Raw genomic sequence first — 19,557 nt, forward strand, 5'->3', positions numbered from 1 at the left:
CTGGTCACTGCTGTCTTCAATTAACTAATTACTGCAGCTGAGCAGGACATACCTGAGTGGCTTCAATTGACTGGTCACAGGTCTTGTGTAGCAATAGCAGATCAATTGACTGAATTTAAAGTAATTGCAGCAGGAGAAATATACCTGGTCAGGCTTCAGTTGACTGCCGGTCACTGCAGGTTAGGTTATTAACACTGGTTTCATGCGACCACGGGTGCCTGTGCGCAATGTGATTAACATCCCTGAGCGAGCACAATCGGCAGAAACTCGCCATTCTGACCTGAGTGTGTGGGCGGGGATTGCTCTGGATGAATGGACTTTTGAACCAGCATAAAAGATCGCAGATACTAGTGTAAATTGGTTATGGGCGCAACTCACTTATGCTTAAAATTCTGCGATCTTTGGCGCTATTTCATTTCATTCCACCCAGATTCCGCTGTTATCTGGGTGGAAATCACACGGAAACTCCAGGCCATTCCGCAAGAAGAATATTTTATACATCAAGTTGGTGTAAGAATTTTTTTTGAGTTGTTTATGTAACTGAAAATGTATGAAACTACTATTATAATTTACAAAAATAAATATGAAACAGCACCTTCATGTCCAAGCTATTATCCTTCCATTGAGTACAGTTGAGCCCTTCCATTGTATACAGTTCACTCACAGTCATACATGGACACCATCCATTGTATACAGTAGACATGGGTTCATACCTGGGAACATCCATTGTGTACAATCCAGTCACATCTGCACATGGACACTATCCATTTGTATGATCTACACACACCCATACTTGGACACTGTCCATTGTGTACAATTCACTCATTTATATATGGATATTATCCATTGTATACAATCCACTCATGCCCATACATGAACATTGTCCATTGTGTTCAATATAGTTGCATCCATACTTGAATACTGTCCATTATGTACAATCCAGTCACACCTGTACGTGAATATAATCCACTAATTTTACACAATTTCTTCTACCAACATAAAGTAAAACTAATAGGAATGGGTACTCTGGGTTCCAAATTAAGCCCAGACAAGACCATCTGCTGATCTGATGATCTACTGATTATCAGGATCTCAATGAATGAATGAATTTTTAATCCAATTCACCCTGTAAGCAGGTTCTCTACACACCAAAAAAAAAGCCCACTAATTGACAATCATTCATATATAAATGAGTTTTTTTTAGTGCTTCACATTTGAAAGAATGTCTGAGTGCTTTGAAAAGGGTGAAAGGTGGACATGAGTAGCAAGAAAAGGAATTTAGATGGGGAAAGGATAGTTGAAGAGAAAGATTGTCAGTATCCCGTGAAGCCAGAGAGAATGATAGCAAGGTAAAGTGGTTTCAGAAGCAAAATTCCAGACAGCAGGGCCTAATGGCTGAAAGATTGGCCCCTGACTGAGCAGTAGTAGTAGAGAACCAGCAGTAATCTAGAGTCAGAAGAAAGGTGCTTGTGTTCTGAGAAGCAAGGCTAGCAAAGATTTCCCAAATAGGGACCTGCACAGTAGTTAAGGTGACACACAAAATGGAATGTGTGCAACAAGGCAGCCTGAGTGAGGGGAATGAGTCCCCGTCAGACCGTCAGTGAGCTAAGCATTCATCGATGCCAGGATATCAATAATGTCATCATGATGAGGCGATGGGAGTGGGGGAGGGGACTTTGTAAGCGAACGGACATTTTGCAGAGTGATACATAGCAGATGGGTAGCTGGGATTTCACAGGGAATTGAAGGGGATGTCTGGAAACTCACTGGGGGATTGGAGCTGGGAAGCAGCTGGGTGATTTTGACCCCCAAGGATAGGCAAGCACTGAAAGATGTGATTGAGGCGGATGTTTGGGGAGAGTCAGCATTGTGAACTGCAGTGGGAATGGCAGAGTATGCCCCGGTTAGAGCAGACCGTAGGAGGGGCCAGGGCTCAAGTCTGGAAAGAGAATTGTTATTTAAAGTATAACATAAGAGGAATGGAGTGACAGCCAATAGTAATGTGCTAGCTGAAGTGAAAAGAGAGAAATGTATTTTGTGGACCCCAGCCCCAATAAAGTTGAGAATTTTGGTGCATACAAGCATTGAGAGACAACTTACTGCATTTTTCTCTTGTTTAAGGCCGCACAAGTGAAATACCTACATATTGTTTTTTTTTTATATAGTCCTCTTTCCTTTTCATTGTAGATTTAGTGTTTCTACAGTAGAACGTTTAGCCAAAGAAACATTCATGCATGTCACTAACAAGGAGAAGATGAAAAGAGGATCAGATGATGCAAAAAAAAGAATTGAATTTGAAAACAAGCTTCGAAAGTTAACAAAGCGTGCTGGAAAAAAGCAACCTTCGTAAGTATTATCGTTCACTTCATGTTAGTATCTTCAATTTTAATATGATTAAATTTATCTTTAATCATTCGAGTTGTGGGGGGGTGCTCTAAATGCTTCGGAAATGGGAAAGATCACACGACCTCAGCACTGGAATAGTGCAGGACAACCTGAGGGGGGGGGGGGGGATACAATCTAGAGGGAGCAGGACGAGTGGGAGGGGGAACGGTGTTGTGCACGTGTGCGCAACAGAAAGAAACTATCGGAGAAGGGGGAGAAGTTATGGGGGAGCAGGGGGGTGACCGGGAGTGGGAAACCGATCAAAAGGGAGGGTAGCTGATTGGGAGGGATGGGGTCAATCGGGTGGGAGCTAGCAACGGTCTTTGGCACTGCATTGGAGCCTGGTGCCGGCTGCATTCAGGGCAGCCTCAAGCTGGGCTTAGGCCCCCTATTTGTATATGCAAGCGGCCTAACACCTGTTTCAGGTGCAGACCTGGGTGCCACTTTTTCTGCCTTCACCAACACGACAGGTGATACACTTAGTATGTAATGAGCACCGTGCCCCGCCCACCAGATTGGATGCTTAGGCGCACTTCTGCGTCTGAAAAGCTGGTGTGGTGCCATCCAATTTCTAGGCCAGTGAATTGAACCCAAAGTAAATTGGGAGATGTCTAAAGATATGATGACTGTGATATCCCTTGTAATGAACAAAATTCAATTTAATCTGTAAATTATTTTCTGCTCTGAACAGTTGAACATTGTTCCTATCCCTATTCTCCTCTCCTGAAAGTGATGAATCACTTTTGGATACCATTCCATTGACGTGATCAGCCTTTTAATACAGTCTCCACTTACGCCATTCATGCTTATCGCAGGCAGACGCCTATATTGGGCAAATGGTGCTGACCATTTGCCATTTCCACTGAAGTTAGTTACAAAGGCACCACTTATAACAAATCAAGCGTGCCGGCTATTTCGGGCAATTTAATTTGCTTTTCGCACCTCGTTGAAGTGCGATTATGTACTGTTAACTACTTACCTGAGTCAAAGTGCTGTGTCTTTCCTACATGAACACCACCAAGATTTCATTGCTGTTCTTTCTGAGACTTTTGAGAAGGACGTGGCGCCAGTGTTTGGCAGTTGGTCTCTTTGGTGGTCAGTGCATTGAACAGAGGTCTCCTATAGGTGCTCTGTTGGATGTTGGGTAGCGCTCTGTGGTTACCCATCTTCAGTCTAACAGCCAGCGGCTTAAAAGCTGTATCCTTTAAACTTTTGGTCCGGGAAAGCAACGCACCTAGATCAAATTTGGTACAGGAAGCCAAACTGGCTACTGACACTTTTTAATTTGACACTTCATGCTTTTACTATCCACTGCTTATAACAGGAAAATCGCGTTTACACCATCGCGCCCACTATAAGCGGTGGGGACTGTATCTCATACAAGTTATCATTTTTCATGCAGATTATTTGACTACAAAATGCATCACAACCAAGTCCCCTTTTGTCGTCTTTTGAGTTCCACACTGCACAATTATAGTCTCCAGCAAGGGTAACTGGATAGATATCGTGAGCAGAACCTTGACTAGTTTTACCCTTCTCTAGCCTACCTGCACTAAACCAATTGAAGTTCCCTCATCACTGCACTAGCCGAGATCGCAAGACAATTACAGATGAGGCAGGTCATTCGGCCCATCGTAATTCGTTTATCTTGGAAAACGCTATATCCTTCTCATTGCAGTATCTTTTTTTGATAAATGACTCCAAGGTTTTTGCCTCCACTCTTCTATTGAAGATCACACCTTATCTTTAGTTTTACGAAGTACTTCTCTGTCGTGGCTTATATCTCAAAAATGGTTACTTCTGATTGCAGTGATCAAAAGGAGTCCCACATGTCTGACAACATGGTAATGAAAGAAACCGAGCAAGAAATGCTACACCAGAAACTTCAGGAAATGAAAAAGATTCCTGCGGATTGCACATATGCAGTGGAAACTGCTGCAGATAGTAAGGTACAGGATACAAGGGAAAACCTATCAGAAATATTCAATGTGCTTTAACTGCCCACAGACTGCTGTATTTATTGAATATTGCTTGCCGTTTGTTCACTCTTGATTTGCTTCCTCACTGTTATCACTGCTGGTTTCAAAGAAAGACTTGATAGAATTTTATCTAATGTCTCAAAACAAAATGAGGTGCCTGTTATGTAGGCAAGCAAGGCAGCCAATTTGCATACAGCAAGATCCCACAAAGAGCAGCAAGGTAAATGACCAAGTAACTTGTTTTGGTGATCATGCTCTTTTGAAAGGCCAAAGTTTGATGATCAACATTCTGTTTGCCTGGATTCCGTTATCATTACTGGCGTAAATGAGAAGAGACTCTAACCCAGCAGTTCTAGTTCAAATTAATAGAAAAACTGGATTTTTATCATAAAATTAAAGAAGTAGGTTAAAGTTAGTAAAAACTGAATGCTGTTGAGGAAAATAATTTTTTTTTGCTAAAAATTGATAAAACTCAGCAACACCCAGCATTAATCATATTTTGTATTAAATTAAATTAAAAACCATTGTGTTGTATGTTATAGAATTTGTATTCCTAAATGATCGACCAATTTTTTTTATTTCACTAGATTCTGGATACAATCTTTCAGCGATTGCAACTAGTGAAAACTGCAAATCAATTACGTTTTTATTTGGAGAGAGGCATTGGATATCATCACGTTTCACTGAACAGTAGAGGAAGACAAGCTGTGGAGATGCTCTTCAGACTTGGATTTGCCAGGGTTAGTGTTAATGTTTATGGATCAAGTGACCAGGCTATCCTGGTGAAGGCACGGTTCATAATTTGAAAAAAAATCGAAAAGGCTCATTGAAAGTTTTGGACGCAAAGGGTAACAGTTGACGGGTGTTTTTGCAACTGGAAGGCTGTTTCCAGTAGGGTCATGCAAGGCTCAGTACTAGGTCCCTTGCTTTTTGTGGTATATATTAATGATTTGGACTTGAATGTGGGGGGTTTGATCAAGAAGTTTGCAGATAATACAAAAATTGCCATGTGGTTGATAGTGAGGAGGAAAGCTGTAGACTGCAGGAAGATATCAGTGGACTGGTCAGGTGGGCAGAAAAGTGGCAAATGGAATTCAATCCAGAGAAGTGTGAGATAATGCATTTGGGGAGGGCAAACAAGGCAAGGGAGTACATAATAAATGGGAGGATACTAAGAGGTGTAGAGGAACAAAGGGACATTGGAATGCATGTCCACAGATCCCTGAAGGTAGCAGGACAGGTAGGTAAGGTGGTTAACAAGGCATACAAGATACTTTCCTTAGCCTAGGCATACAATATAAGAGTAGGGAGGTTATGCTGGAATTGTATAAAACATTGGTTAGGCCACAGCTTGAGAACTGTATACAGTTCTGGTCACCACATTACAGGAAAGATGTGATTGCACTAGAGAGGTTACAGAGGAGATTTACGAGGATGTTGCCAGGGCTGAAGAATTTTAACTATGAGAAAAGATTGGATAGGCTGGAGTTGCTTTTTTTCGGAACAAAGGAGGCTGAGGGGAGATTTAATTGAGGTATATAAAATTATGTCGGGACTAGATAGAGTGGATAGGGAGGAACTCTTTCCCTTAGCAGAGGGGTCAGTGACCAGGGGGCATAGATTTAAAGTAATTGGTAGAAGGCTTAGAGGGGAGCTGAGGAGAATTTTTTTAACCCAGAGGGTGGTGGGGGAGGTCTGGAACTTACTGCTTGAAAGGGTAGTAGAGGCAGAAACCCTCAACTCATTTAAAAAGTACTTGGATGAGCACTTGATGTGCCGTAACTTACAGGGCTAAGGACCAAGTGCTGGAAAGTGGGATTAAGCTAGATACAATGGGCTGAATGGCACCTCCTGTGCTGTAACTTTCTATGATTCTATTGTGCTCTTCTACAGTTAGTTTTATACTTCATTGTGGAATAATGTACAAGTCATTTTGTGGTGATGTCACTTCATGAAGCGTGGGGTCGGACAGTCTGGAAAAATTGTGTACGTAACTAGTGATCGCCATTAATGATTCTTTTATGTATAGTTAATTGAAAATGTATAGTTAATTGAAAAGCAATGTAACCTCTTGGGCAGCGGTAGCGTTTCTGCAATTCAGAAATGTGTTTTCCTTTCTTTGCTTCATTTGACATTTCATTCCCTGAAATGGATTGAAAATAACAATTTGATCAAAATATTCTTCTCTATCTAGGACTATACTTTATTTTGCCAGTAAAAATGCAACCTCGTTAAAAAGTTTGGTGAATATTCAACTTTGGGGCGCAAACCAGATTGTGTCAGATTGGCCATCCGTTATAATTCCCACCTGATTTTCCTTCAAATTGAAGTCAATGAGAGAGAAAATCGAGTGGGGTATAAAACAGGTGACCATTCGCTACCACCCATTTTGCACCCATTGAAGTTGACTTTCACCCCTCACATTTTCTGTACTGGGAAAGATCCACTCAGTCATGGTATCGAACAGAATACCAATAACCTGAGCGGGAAATTGATGCGAATCCCAGTTCTAGTATGCCCTTGGCTCAGTAGTAATGCTCTCTTTTCTGAGTAAGAAAGTCATTGGTTCAAGCCCTACTCCAGGACTTTAGCATATAATCTCAGTTGACACTTCAGTGCAGTACAGAAGGAGTGCTGCACAGTCGGAGGTGCTACTTTTTTTTCATGAGTTGTTGAAGTGAGGTCCTGTCTGCCCCTTCAGGTGGGTGTAAAATATCCCATACTGCTATTTGAAGAGCAGGGGTGTTCTCCTGGTGTCCTTGCCAAATTTATCCCTTAACAGGATTAGGGTGGGGCCCACGTTGCCAATCAGCTGCCTGGTACACTTGATTTTACTTGGTGTGGTGGCCCCTGATAATCTGCCCGGATACGGAGAGACCGATGGGGACATGGAAACCCTTGTCTCTACCGCCTTCTTTGCCACTGGCTTTGTTTGGAGTAAGCAAAGGCTCCCCATTACAAAGCTCCATGGAATCTCCAGCATAAGGCTAGGTCCTAGCATATTTGGGTTCTAGCCTAATTTGCAGCCCGTGTTGCATTTGGGACAGAGATATGGCGAGAGTGCTTCGGAAAGGCTGAGAACTTTTGGCTTCACTGCATAGAAGCAGAGGGTTAGCAGTGTGTTGCCTAAGAGTATTGCCATTGCTGCTAGTGAAGGGTGAAAATTCGCAAGATAATGTTTATTTGGAAGTGTGCTGATTCTCCATTAAAACAGTTTTAAACATACTCCAGTCCACGACCATTAACTTTGTCATCCATAAGGATCAGAATCAGCAGTAATCTACAAGGAATTCTGACGCCTGGTTGGTATTACAGCCATGTTCTTATCAACAGGCGTCCTATACATTTACATTTTAGAAAAAAAATCAATTGACGATCGTTGACATTTGAGATTTTTATTAAAATCAAGCCTTCTATTGTCCATTCTGAACCAACTAGGTGGCGATTTGAATTTCCATAAGTTTAACAATGCTGAGCTGGTTAGCAGATTTGCTCAGATATCAGACTGCCATCAACCAGTGGGACTAGTATGGATGATTAGTATTTTACTTTCACTTTTTTCATTTATTCTCACAGATCAGTTGCCCTTTTTCAGTAATGTAGCAATTATTTGAATTTTTGGGGATTTTATTTGTTATTTAAAGCTTGGTATTGGGCAGATAAAAATAATGAATTTCCATAAGATCCTTGGGAAAACGTGCTTTAGGCATTTTATGTTTCCTTGTGCTGGCTACATGATCCATGATGAAAATGACAGGAATGTGAATTGTTTTTGAAAAATATTTGTAATGGATAGTTCTTGATCATTTTACAGTTAAATACTCTGGGTTCTGTCATGCAAAGCTGAATTACATAATCATAGAAAGGTTACAGCACAGAAGGAGGCCGTTCAGCCCATCGAATCCGTGCCGGCTGTATGCAAGAGCAATCCAGCTAGTCCCACTCCCCCCGCCCTTTCCCCGTAGCCCTGCAAATTTTTTCCTTTCAAGTACTTATCCAGTTCCCTTAAAAATAAGATCATACAGGAATAGTGCTTTTTTTTTTAATAAGGGAAAAATTTACTTATATAAGAATTGAATACTGGGAGTGCCTGATTGACTCTGATGTTTCTATTGCAAATAATTTTAGCATGAAAATCCAGCAGTGGTACAAAGCTCTCGCATATAGACTCAGTCCAGCTGAACCTGGTTATTGAGATTACACTGAATTTATTAAATCTTCTCTTTCTGTAGGTCGTGACGGCTACCGGATCTCTTGCTTTGGGAATTAACATGCCATGCAAAACTGTTGTCTTTCTCGATGATTCAGTACTTCTGGATGCCTTACAATACAGACAGGTGCTCACATCCCATCCTTTATTGGGGTCCATTTTTTTAATAATATAGTGGAGTCTGTTTACGTGAATAAACCATTTGCAAGTAACACACATTCACTTTTCTGGGCTTTCTCTTTTAAACGATCTTCCCATTTTCCTAATAAAAAAAAATCTCCGGTGTCAACAAAATGAGATTGTTTGAAACTACTACAGCAGTTTTTAGAGTTGTAAGAGAAGGCCATTCAGCCTTTTCTGCCATTGAATTAGATCATTGCTGTACATTAGCTCCATATACCTGCTTTTGCTTCACATCCCTTGATACTCTTGCCTAACAAGAATCTATCAATCTCAGTCTTTATCAAATACCTTTTGAAAATCCATATACATAACATGCATGGCATTTCTTTTACCAGTACAATCCATTATTTCCCTAGAGGTTCATTAAATTTGTCCTATACAACTGGCCGCCTACAAATCCGTTACGGTCCTCCATTAACCCATGTGTCTCTAGGTGAGTTTTAATTTTATCCCATGTTATGATTTCTAGAAGCTCACTTACTATGAATGATAGCCCAACTGGTCTACAGTTACCTGCTTTTTCTCTTCTTCCTTGAACAGAGGTACTATATTGGCAGCCCTTCAGACCTTTGGTATAACTTTCATATTCAAGGATGTTTGAAAAATTATAGTCTGACTCTGCTATTTCCTCTCAATTCCCTCAGCATCTTATGATCTATGCCACCAGGGCCCCGATGCCTTTTCCACTGAGTTCTACCAATTTTTTTCAGTACGATCTTCTCTGTGGTTATCCTATTAAAATTGCTCCACCTGCTCCTCTTGCACCTTTGTACTCTTCTATGAAAACCTGGTCAAAGTACTCATTAAGTTTCTCTGCCATTCCTTCATTCTCAAGATTTCCTTTAATCCACCCTATCCTTCAACTATTTTATTTTTTTATAGTTTGTAAAATTCATTACTTTTTCCCCTTTTTGTTTACCAGTCTTCATGCATCTCTTAGCTTTTCTAATGTTTTTTGCATCTCTGTATTTTTTATATTTGGCTAGACTTTCTTTTGCATTATTAGCCCTAGATTTGTCATATGCTTGTTTTTAAGTCTCATTTTAATTTCTCTGCTCATCCAAGGATCTCCAGCTTTTTTGGAAACCCATTTACTTGTGGAAATATGTCTAGTCTGTACTCTAATCGTCTCCCGCCTGAATGTTTCCCATTATTTACATTGTCTTATTTGCCAGTTTTTCTTTCCAGTTTATCTGGATGAGTACCCTTTTTATCTCATTGAAATTGTTTTTTCCAGACAAGTAGCTTTGACTTTGACCATTCTCTCCTTTTTAGGAAAAGGATTTGTCACTCATGCAGATGGTTCACTTATCAAATAATAACTTAAGTGGATTCCCTGGTATACATCATGTTTAAGTTCAACTTCAGTATTCTATGTGTAACAGAAAAGGCTGAATAATTTTTGATTGTAAGTGCCCTGTTACCACTTCGTTAATAATAGATTCCAGCATTTTCTCGACAACTGATGTCAGGCTAACTGGCCTGTAGTTCCCTGTTTTCTTTTCCCTCCTCTCTTCAATAATAGGGTTATATTTGCTACTTTGATAAGTGAACCATCTGCATGAGTGACAAATCCTTTTCCTAAAAGAAAAGAGTGGTCAAAGTCAAAACTACTTTAATCTTCATATAGACTGGACAAATCAATTGGCAAAGGCAGTCTGGAGGACGAGTTCATGGAATGCATTCGAGATAGTTTCCTAGAACGATACGTCATGGAACCAACCAGGGAACAGGCTATTTTAGATCTCTTGTGTAATGAGAGGGGTTTAATTAGTAATCTCACAGTAAAGGATCCTCTGGGGAAGAGTGATCATAATATGATAGAATTTTACATTGAATTGAGAGTGAAGTACTTAAGTCCAAAACTAGAATCTTAAACTTAAATAAAGCCAATTACATAGGTATGAGGGATGAGTTGGCTACGGTAGATTGCGTAATTAGATTAAATGGTATGGCAGTAGATAAGCAATGGCAAACATTTAAAGAAATATTTCAATATTCTCAATGAATATACATTCCATTGAGAAATAAAAACTCCACGGGAAAAGTGATTCATCATGGGCTAACAAAAGAAATTAAGAATAATATTAGATTAAAAGAAGAGGCCTATAATGTTGCAAAGAAGAGTAGTAAGCCTGAGGATTGGAAGAGTTTTAGAAACCAGCAAAAGATGAGCAAAAAATTGATAAGGGAAAAAATAGAATATGAAATTAAATTAGCAAGAAATATAAAAACGGGTTGTACAATTACAGATTTTACAAGTATGTAAAAAGGAAGAGAGTAGCAAAAGTAAAAATTGGCCGCTTAGAGGCTGAGACACGAGAAATTATAATGGGGAATAAGGAAACGGCAGAGACGTTAGTAGAAGACACAAAAAGCATACCAGAACTAGTGGAGAACCAAGGGGCTAATGTGAGTGAGGAACTTAAAGTAATTATCAGTAGAGAAAAAGTACTGGAGAAACCAATGGGACTAAAAGCCAACAAATTCCCTGGACCTGATGGCCTACATCCTAGGGCTCTAAAAGAGGTGGCTGCAGAGATAGTGGATGGATTGGTTATGATCTTCCAAAATTCCCTAGATTCTAGAACGGGCCTAGCCGATTGGAAGGTAGCAAATATAACACCACTATTGAAGAAAGGAGGGAAGAGAAAACAGGGAACTACAGGCTAGTCAGTGTCTGGAAAATGCTGGAATCCATAATTAACGAAGAGGTAACAGGGCACTTAAAAAATCATAATGATTAGGCAGAGTCCACATGGATTTATGAAAGGGAAGTCGTGTTTGACAAATTTATTAGAGTTCTTTGAGCATGTAACTAGCAGGGTAGATAAAGGGGAACCAGTGGATGTAGTATCGAATGCCTTTTGAAAATCCAAATATAAGGTGCCACATAAAAGATTGTTATGCAAGATAAGGGCTCATGGGGTTGGGAGGTAGCATATTAGCATGGATAGAGGATTGGTTAATGGGCAGAAAACAGAGTAGGAATAGATGGGTCATTTTCAGGTTGGCAGGCTGTAACTACTGGAGTGCCACAGGGATCAGTGCTTGGGCCGTAGCTGTTTACACTCGGTCCCTTCATTTAAGTCATTAATATAGATTGTAATGTATCCAAGTTTGCTGACGATACAAAGTTAGGTGGGAAAGTAAGCTATGAGGAGAACAGAGTCTGCAAAGGGATATAGACAGGTTAAATGAGTGGGCAAGAAGGTGGCAGATGGAGTACAATATGGGGAAATGTGAGGTTATTCACTTTTAGTAGGAAGAATAGAAAAAACATTTTAAAAAAAAATAATGGGAAACTGTTAAATGTTGGTGTTCAGAGAGATTTGGGTGAGGGCTTTGGTGAGACCTCACCTGGAGTACTGTGTACAGTTTTGGTCTCCTTATCTAAGGATGGATATACTTGCCTTAGAGGTGGTGCAACAAAGGTTCACTAGATTAATTCTTGAGCTGAAAGGGTTGTGTTATGAGGAGAGGTTGAGTAGAATGGGCCTATACTCTCTGGAGTTTAGAAGAATGAGAGGTGATCTCATTGAAACACAAGATTCTAAAGGGGCTTGACAGGGTAGATGCTGAGAGGTTGTTTCCCCTGGCTGGAGAATCTAGAACCGGAGGCCTTGTCTCGGGATAAGGTGTCGGTCATTTAGGACTGAGATGAGGAGGAATTTCTTCACTCAGAGGGCTGCGAGTCTTTGGAATTCTCTACCCAAAGGGCTGTGGATGCTGAGTCGTTGAGTATGATCAAGGCTGAGATATAGATTTTTGGATTTCAAGGGATATGGGGATCAGGCGGGAAAGTGGAGTTGAGGTTGAAGATCAGCCATTATCTCATTGAATGGTGGAGCAGGCTGGAGGGGTTGTATGGCCTCCTACTGCTCCTATTCTGTTCTTAGTACCCAATGCATTATTACATTATAATTGGTTTCAACATGGAAGTCTTGGTCAGAGGCAATGCTGACCAGAGGCAAGCTACTTCCTTATATGAAGAGATGGAAAACCAGAAGTAGATTCAGCCTTGGTCATTCTCAAGCAGTTGCTACAGCCTGGTTGCAAGGGTGAATTTGGCAGGGGCCTAGAAGTAAACTGTCTGTCCCATTTTGGTCAAGAATGATGCATCGTGGTGGTTTGGGGCTATTACGAGAGATAGAGAGGGAGGAAAATAATCTCCTGATAAGTAATGTAGACCTGTACCACTAAATGGACTAGACCAGAAAATTGCATTTAGTATGTTGAAACCGTCTATGTAATAAAAGTATATTGTTTTTCTACAAATGATTACTGCAGTGATACCAGTATGACGACGTAAACCTAAATTTGCAACAACTGATCTTATCTGGTATTCTCTTTCCAGATGTCTGGACGAGCTGGAAGACGAGGTTTCGATTTGATTGGTAATGTGGTCTTTTACAGTATTCCAGTGCCCAAAGTACAGAGACTTCTCAAAGCAAGCGTTCCCCTACTTAGTGGCCAGTTCCCTCTATCTATCTCTCTTGTGCTTCGTCTTATGCTGCTGATTGCTAAAGCTGATGACAGGATGGATGCAAAAGCCAAGGTATTTAATTATCTGAGAAACCTTGTCACTGGAACATTGTTTGGAAATATAAAGTTGTGTTTTAACTTTGCAGCAGTAGAACGTTATTACAAATATCATTAGAACTGTGCATCGTTGTTATAAAATTGCTGAGATTCAGAAAAGTAATACATTATAAGAACAGTAAAAAAGATCATGGTTATTGTATCCAGTCAGATCCTGATCAACACATTACCAGACCCAGGGATCCGTCCAATCTAATGGAATTTTTAAATATACATTTTCCCATTCCATTCTTAATGTATGGAATTCCTGAACCAAGTACAAAACTTGGAAAATCAAAATGATGATAAATGTTCATCAGTTATCCAGATCTTAAATCTGGTACATTTCACCAAAGGGTATTGCAACCTCCAGATATCTAGTGCATTACCTTTTTATATTCAGTGTTTTCTGTTTGTATTTGAATTGTAGAATTTCTGAGCAGTAACCCAATTGATTTTATTTATTTTTTGGTTCAACAATTATTACATTTTTATAGGTTTTTCAGAGGGTATTATTGTTCAGGACAAACATCAAAAACAGGTTTATACATTGCCTGTTACAGGATTACTTAAAAATTAAAATAAAGGCAAAACTAAAAGGTCAAAAGCTAAAAAGGATAAAATAGCAAAATTTGGTATTTTGCCATTCCTGCTGCTGGCACATTTAGAAGTGACAGAAACCACTGAGGTGAGCTATTAAATTTTGGTACCAGGAAAAAAATTGGTTGTTGTTTGTGCAGTCACACAAGACCACTTCCCCATAATTCTGGCTTTCAGACACTTAAAAATAATGAGCCTCATTTAAATATCAGTAGTGCTGTTGAATAGAGCTGCTAAAATAATGCTTTGACTCAAGGTATTTCAACACATTTGCAGCACACTTCCAACACAGCTGTAAGAAATAAAATGTAGTTCATCTAAATCTGTTAAATATGCTTTGGTAGAGTGAGTGCATTTTGACATCATGAATAACCACTGAGAAACATATTTCTCCCCTTAGGCTTTGTCGCTGTTGCAGCACTCTATGTTGTGCTATAATAAGCAGAAGAAACAATTGGTATTGAAGCTGTACTTCCTGTTCTGTTTACAGTTTCTTCTCAGAGAGGTAAGATTTAAAGTTGCCTGTCAAAAATGTAAACAAAATCTGCAAGTATGTTTGAGTGAAGAAATTGATTTTCAAACCTGCCAGAAATCCAATAACTGTTCTCTGCAACTCAGTCATAAAATTCCAAAAATAAATGTGTGGCATTTCAATGAAGAAGGAAAATTAAAGTTAAATATTTTAAATATGACAGTCATGTGACTGCATACTCTGCAGGAGAATCTGCTGGGGCTAGATAGGTACCCCTTCCACACAAAAATACATACTGCTGTTGCTATGGTTACTGGATCCTGCTTTCCACTGTTGCCTCTGCCGCTTCCCTCCCTTCCCCTAGCCCCGAACTCGCATCTTCCTCTAATTTCTCTCCTATTTCCCCATATGCCCCCTCCGAGCTCATCTTGACCATGAGACACACCTCCTGCTCCCGTGACCCTATTCCCTCCAAACTGCTGACCACCCAACTTCCTTCCTGACCCCCATGTTAGCTGATATTAACGGTTCTCTCGCCTCAGGTACTGTCCCCTCCCCTTCAAATCTCCCCTCCTCAAAAAAAACCACCCTTAGCCCCTCTGTCCTTGCCAACTACTGCCCCGTCCCCAACCTCCCTTTCCCCTCAAGTCCTTGAATGTGTTGTTGCCTTCCAAATCCGTGCCCATCTTTCCCACAACTCCACATTTAAATCCCTTTAATCGGGTTTCCGTCCCTGCCACAGTACTGAAACGGCCCTTGTCAAAGTCACAAATGACATCCTATGCGATGGTGACTGTGGTAAACTATCCCTCCTCCTCCTTCTTGACCTGTCTGCAGCCTTTGACCCGTTTGACCACACCGTCCTCCTCCAACACCTCTCCTCGATCGTCCAGCTGGGTGGAACTGCGCTCACCTGGTTTCATTCTTATCTAGCCAGTCGTAGCCAGAGAATCTCCTGCAATGGCTTCACTTCCCACTCCCACACTGTTACCTCTGGAGTCCCCCAAGGATCTATTCGTGGGCCGCCTCCTATTTCTCATGTACATACCACCCCTCAGCGACATCATCCGAAAACACGACGTCAGGTTCCACATGTGAGCTGATGACACCCAGCTCTACTTCACCATCACCTCCCTCAACCCCTCCACTGTCTGATTTTTTTTCCATACTACTTGTCCATCATCCAAAACTGGATGAGCAAAAATGTCCTCCAATTAAATATTAGGAAGACCGAAGCCTTGATCTTAAAATTCTCATCCTTGTTTTCAAATCCCTCCGTGGCTTTGCCCCTCCCTATCTTGGTAACCTCCTCTAGCCCTACAACCCTCCGCGATCTCTGTGCTCCTTCAATTCTTGCCTCTTGCGCATCCCCAATTTTAATCGCTCCACCATTGGCGGCCATGCTTTCGGCTGCATAGGAACAGGAGTAGGCTATTCAGTCCCTCGTGCCTGCTCTGCCATTTGATAAGATCATGGCTGATCTGTGATCTAGCTCCACATACCTGCCTTTGGCCCATATCCCTTAATACCTTTGGTTGCCAAAAAGCTATCTATCTCACATTTAAATTTAGCAATTGAGCTAGTATCGATTGCTGTTTGCGGAAGAGAGTTCCAAACTTCTACCACCCTTTGTGTGTAGAAATGTTTTCTAATCTCACTCCTGAAAGGTCGGGCTCTAATTATTAGACTGTGCCCCCTACTCCTAGAATCCCCAACCAGTAGAAATAGTTTCTCTATCCACCCTATCCGTTCCCCTTAATATCTTATAAACTTCGATCAGATCATCCCTTAACCTTCTAAACGCCAGAGAATACTACCCCAATTTGTGTAATCTCTCCTCGTAACTTAACCCTTGAATTCCAGGTATCATTCTAGTAAACCTACGCTGCACTCCCTCCAAGGCCAATATGTCTTTCCGAAGGTGCGGTGCCCAGAACTGCTCACAGTACTCCAGGTGTGGTCCAACCAGGGTTTTGTATAGCTGCAGCATAACTTCTGCCCCCTTGTACTCCAGTCCTCTAATTATAAAGGCCAGCATTCCATCAGCCTTATTGATTATTTTCTGCACCTGTTCATGACACTTCAGTGATCTATGTAGAGGCCCTACGATCTGGAATTCCCTCCCTAAACCTCTCCGCATCTCTAACACTCCTCCTTTAAGATGTTCCTTAAAACCTACCTCTGACCAAGCTTTTGGTCATCTGTCCTAATATCTCCTTATGTGGCTCGGTGTCAAATTTTGTTAATCGCTCCTGTGAAGTACCTTGGGACATTTTACTACAGTAAAGGCTCTATATCAATGCAAGTTGTCATTGTCAAATTAATTTTGTCAGAGAGCAATGATTAGAAGCACCACACCATCCATTTTGAATTAGGGATAAAACTGACATGCTTGGTTCATCTCCCTGCGATTGCATCAGTTGCCATTGACAGCAATTGTGACAATATCCACATCTGAGTGTTAGGCAGATGGCGAGAAGCCGTTGGAGTCAAGCCCAATCCTATTCCTTCTTGACATCCCACATGCATTTTTCAGCAGGGGTCACTGGATAGCAATCAGCAGCTAATTTGAGCAATGAAGCAAATTGTGTTCCTACATGCAATCCCCCCCGCCTCCTCCCAGATGAGATGAACTAACTTAACACAGACCAAAACCTTTCTCTGTATGGCTCAACTACTCATTTGATAGAACCGTTGAGGGAACTTCATTGATATATTATCATTTTTAAAGTAAAAATCATGAAAATATATTTTAAAATAAAATTAATAAGCTAAATAACTTTTAAAAACTTCTCAAAAAAATCTTGTATGCTTTTTTAAAAAAAAAATCAACAACTCCCCTCAGGAACGTGTGGGTTTTGGTGTTCCTGAGGTCGCCTACAGAGGGATTCCCCAGTCATGCCATCAATGCAATAGCAAGAAAATGCTTTCTGGACTGTGAAAAGGGGTTGCTCCTAAATTGGAATGCATGTGTGAAGAAAGGACAACTGTTTCAAAGCTGTTCTACTTCATACATGATGGAAATGATCTTGCAAACTTATTTTGCAGTATTAAAAGTAAAATAGCATGTAGCCCAAGTAGTGCTGCTCTCTGGAGCTCTCATCGTGACATAGGGCTGTCTTATCTCCCCCATCCTCTGAAACTGGTCTATTACTAAGGCTTAACTTTAAGTGACATTCCTTGAATTTCTTTCTCTGAGAGTAGCAGTGTTTTAAGAGTAATATTAGGTACCAGAGAGAGAACGGATTGAACAAGATACTGAATTAAAAATGATCTCCCAGCTAGCAATTAGTGAACAAGAAGTTCCAAGGTGTGGTTACCATATGGATGACAAGAGGGACGAGACAACATAAAACTAAAGGAAAAAGCATACAAAAATGCAAAAAATAGCATAGATCCTGGCAACTAGGAGAGATACAAAAAACAGCAACGGGTGACAAAACAGATGGTAAGAGCTACAAAAAGGGAGTATGAAAATCTTGCAAGGGATATTAAAATCAACACATTTTTACAATTATATTAGGAAAAAAGAGGGTGGTTAAGAGCAATGTGGGCCCCTTAAAAACTGATGAAAATAAGGAAATGGTGGACATGTTAAACGATTACTTTGCGTCAGTATTTACAGTAGAGGAAGAGATAGCATGCCGTACACCCGAAGGAAACTAATTTTGAATCAGGGACGGGTCTCCCCATAATTAACTTAAGCAAATTAACAGTAATGATGAAAATAATGGCACTAAAGAGTGACATCCCCAGGACCAGATGGTTTTCATCCCAGGTTTTAAAGGAAGTCGGTGAGAACATTGCAGATGCCCTAACTAATCTTCCAAAGTTCTCTATTTAGGAACTGTTCCTTTTAGTTTAGAAAATTGCACATGTCACTGCTGTTTAAGAAGGCTGAGTGGGGGAAACCAGGGGATAATAGACCAGTTAGCCTAACACCTGTTGTCAGGAAATTACTAGTGTCTATAATTAAGGATAGAGTAACTGCACCCTCGAAAATTTTCAACTGATCAGAGAGAGCTAGCATGGATTTGTAAAGGGTAGGTCATGCCTGACGAAACTAGCTGAATTTTTTTTGAAGAGGTGACTAAAGCAGTGGACAAGGGAATGTTTATGGATGTTGTTTATATGGACTTCCAGAAGGCATTTGATAAAGTCTCTCATAAGAGACTGTTAGCTAAAGTTGAAGCTCGTGGAATTGAGGGTAAATTATTGACCTGGTTAGGAAATTGGCTGAGCGGCGGGAGGCAGAGAGTAGGGATGATGAGCAGACACTCAATTGGCAGGTGGTGACGAGTGGTGTCCCACAGAGACTATTAGGGCCTCAACTATTCACTGTATTTATTAACAACTTGGATGACTGGATAGAGAGCCACATATCCAAGTTTGCTGATGACACAAAGATAGGCAGCATAGGAAACATAAAATTATAGAGAGATATTAATAAATTAAGTAAATGGGCAAAACTGTGGCAGATGGATTTCAGTGTAGGCAAGTGTGAGGTCATCCACTTTGGACCCATAAAGGATAGATCAGAGTACCTTCTAAATGGTGAAAAGCTCAAAACAATGGAGGTCCAAAGAGATTTAGGGAGTCTATGTATGTAGATCATTAAAATGTTATGGACAGGCACAGAAAATAATCAGAAAGGCTAATGGAATGCTGGCCTTTAAATCTAGAGGACTAGAATACAAGGGGGTAGAAATTATGCCACAACTATACAAAGCCCTGGTTAGACCTCACCTGGAGCACTGTGTTCAGTTCTGGGCACTGCACCTTAGGAAGGATATTTTGGCCTTGAAGGGAGTGCACCGTAGATTTACTAGAATGACACCTGGACTCCAAGGGTTAAATTACGAGGCGAGATTACACAAACCAGGGTTGTATTCCCTGTAATTTAGAAGATTAAGGGGTGATTTGATCAAAGTTTTCAAGATGTTAAGGGGAACTGATGGGGTAGATGGAGAGAAACTATTCTGGTTGGGAGCCTAGGACTAGGGGACATATCCTAAAAATTAGAGCCAGGACTTTTAAGAGTGAAGTTAGGAAACACTTCTAAACGCAAAGGGTGGTAGAAGTTTGAAATTCTCTTTGCTAGCTCAATTGTTAATTTTAAATCTGAGATTGGATAGATTTTTGTTAAC

The 19,557-nt window shown here is 40.6% G+C and overlaps 1 protein-coding gene across 1 annotated transcript in view; it reads left to right on the forward strand.

Moving 5' to 3' along the window:
* The window catches only part of LOC137326215 (probable ATP-dependent RNA helicase DDX60), a 95,562-nt gene that overhangs the window by 65,311 nt on the left and 10,694 nt on the right, over nucleotides 1-19,557 (forward strand). The window contains exons 25-30 of the mRNA XM_067991100.1: nucleotides 2,188-2,346; nucleotides 4,196-4,334; nucleotides 4,952-5,104; nucleotides 8,597-8,701; nucleotides 13,115-13,315; nucleotides 14,339-14,443. Coding sequence (XP_067847201.1) covers nucleotides 2,188-2,346; nucleotides 4,196-4,334; nucleotides 4,952-5,104; nucleotides 8,597-8,701; nucleotides 13,115-13,315; nucleotides 14,339-14,443 — 862 coding nt within the window. The remainder of the gene's footprint in view (nucleotides 1-2,187; nucleotides 2,347-4,195; nucleotides 4,335-4,951; nucleotides 5,105-8,596; nucleotides 8,702-13,114; nucleotides 13,316-14,338; nucleotides 14,444-19,557) is intronic.

Source organism: Heptranchias perlo, chromosome 1 (assembly GCF_035084215.1).
Source record: "Heptranchias perlo isolate sHepPer1 chromosome 1, sHepPer1.hap1, whole genome shotgun sequence".
Classification (NCBI taxonomy): domain Eukaryota; kingdom Metazoa; phylum Chordata; class Chondrichthyes; order Hexanchiformes; family Hexanchidae; genus Heptranchias; species Heptranchias perlo.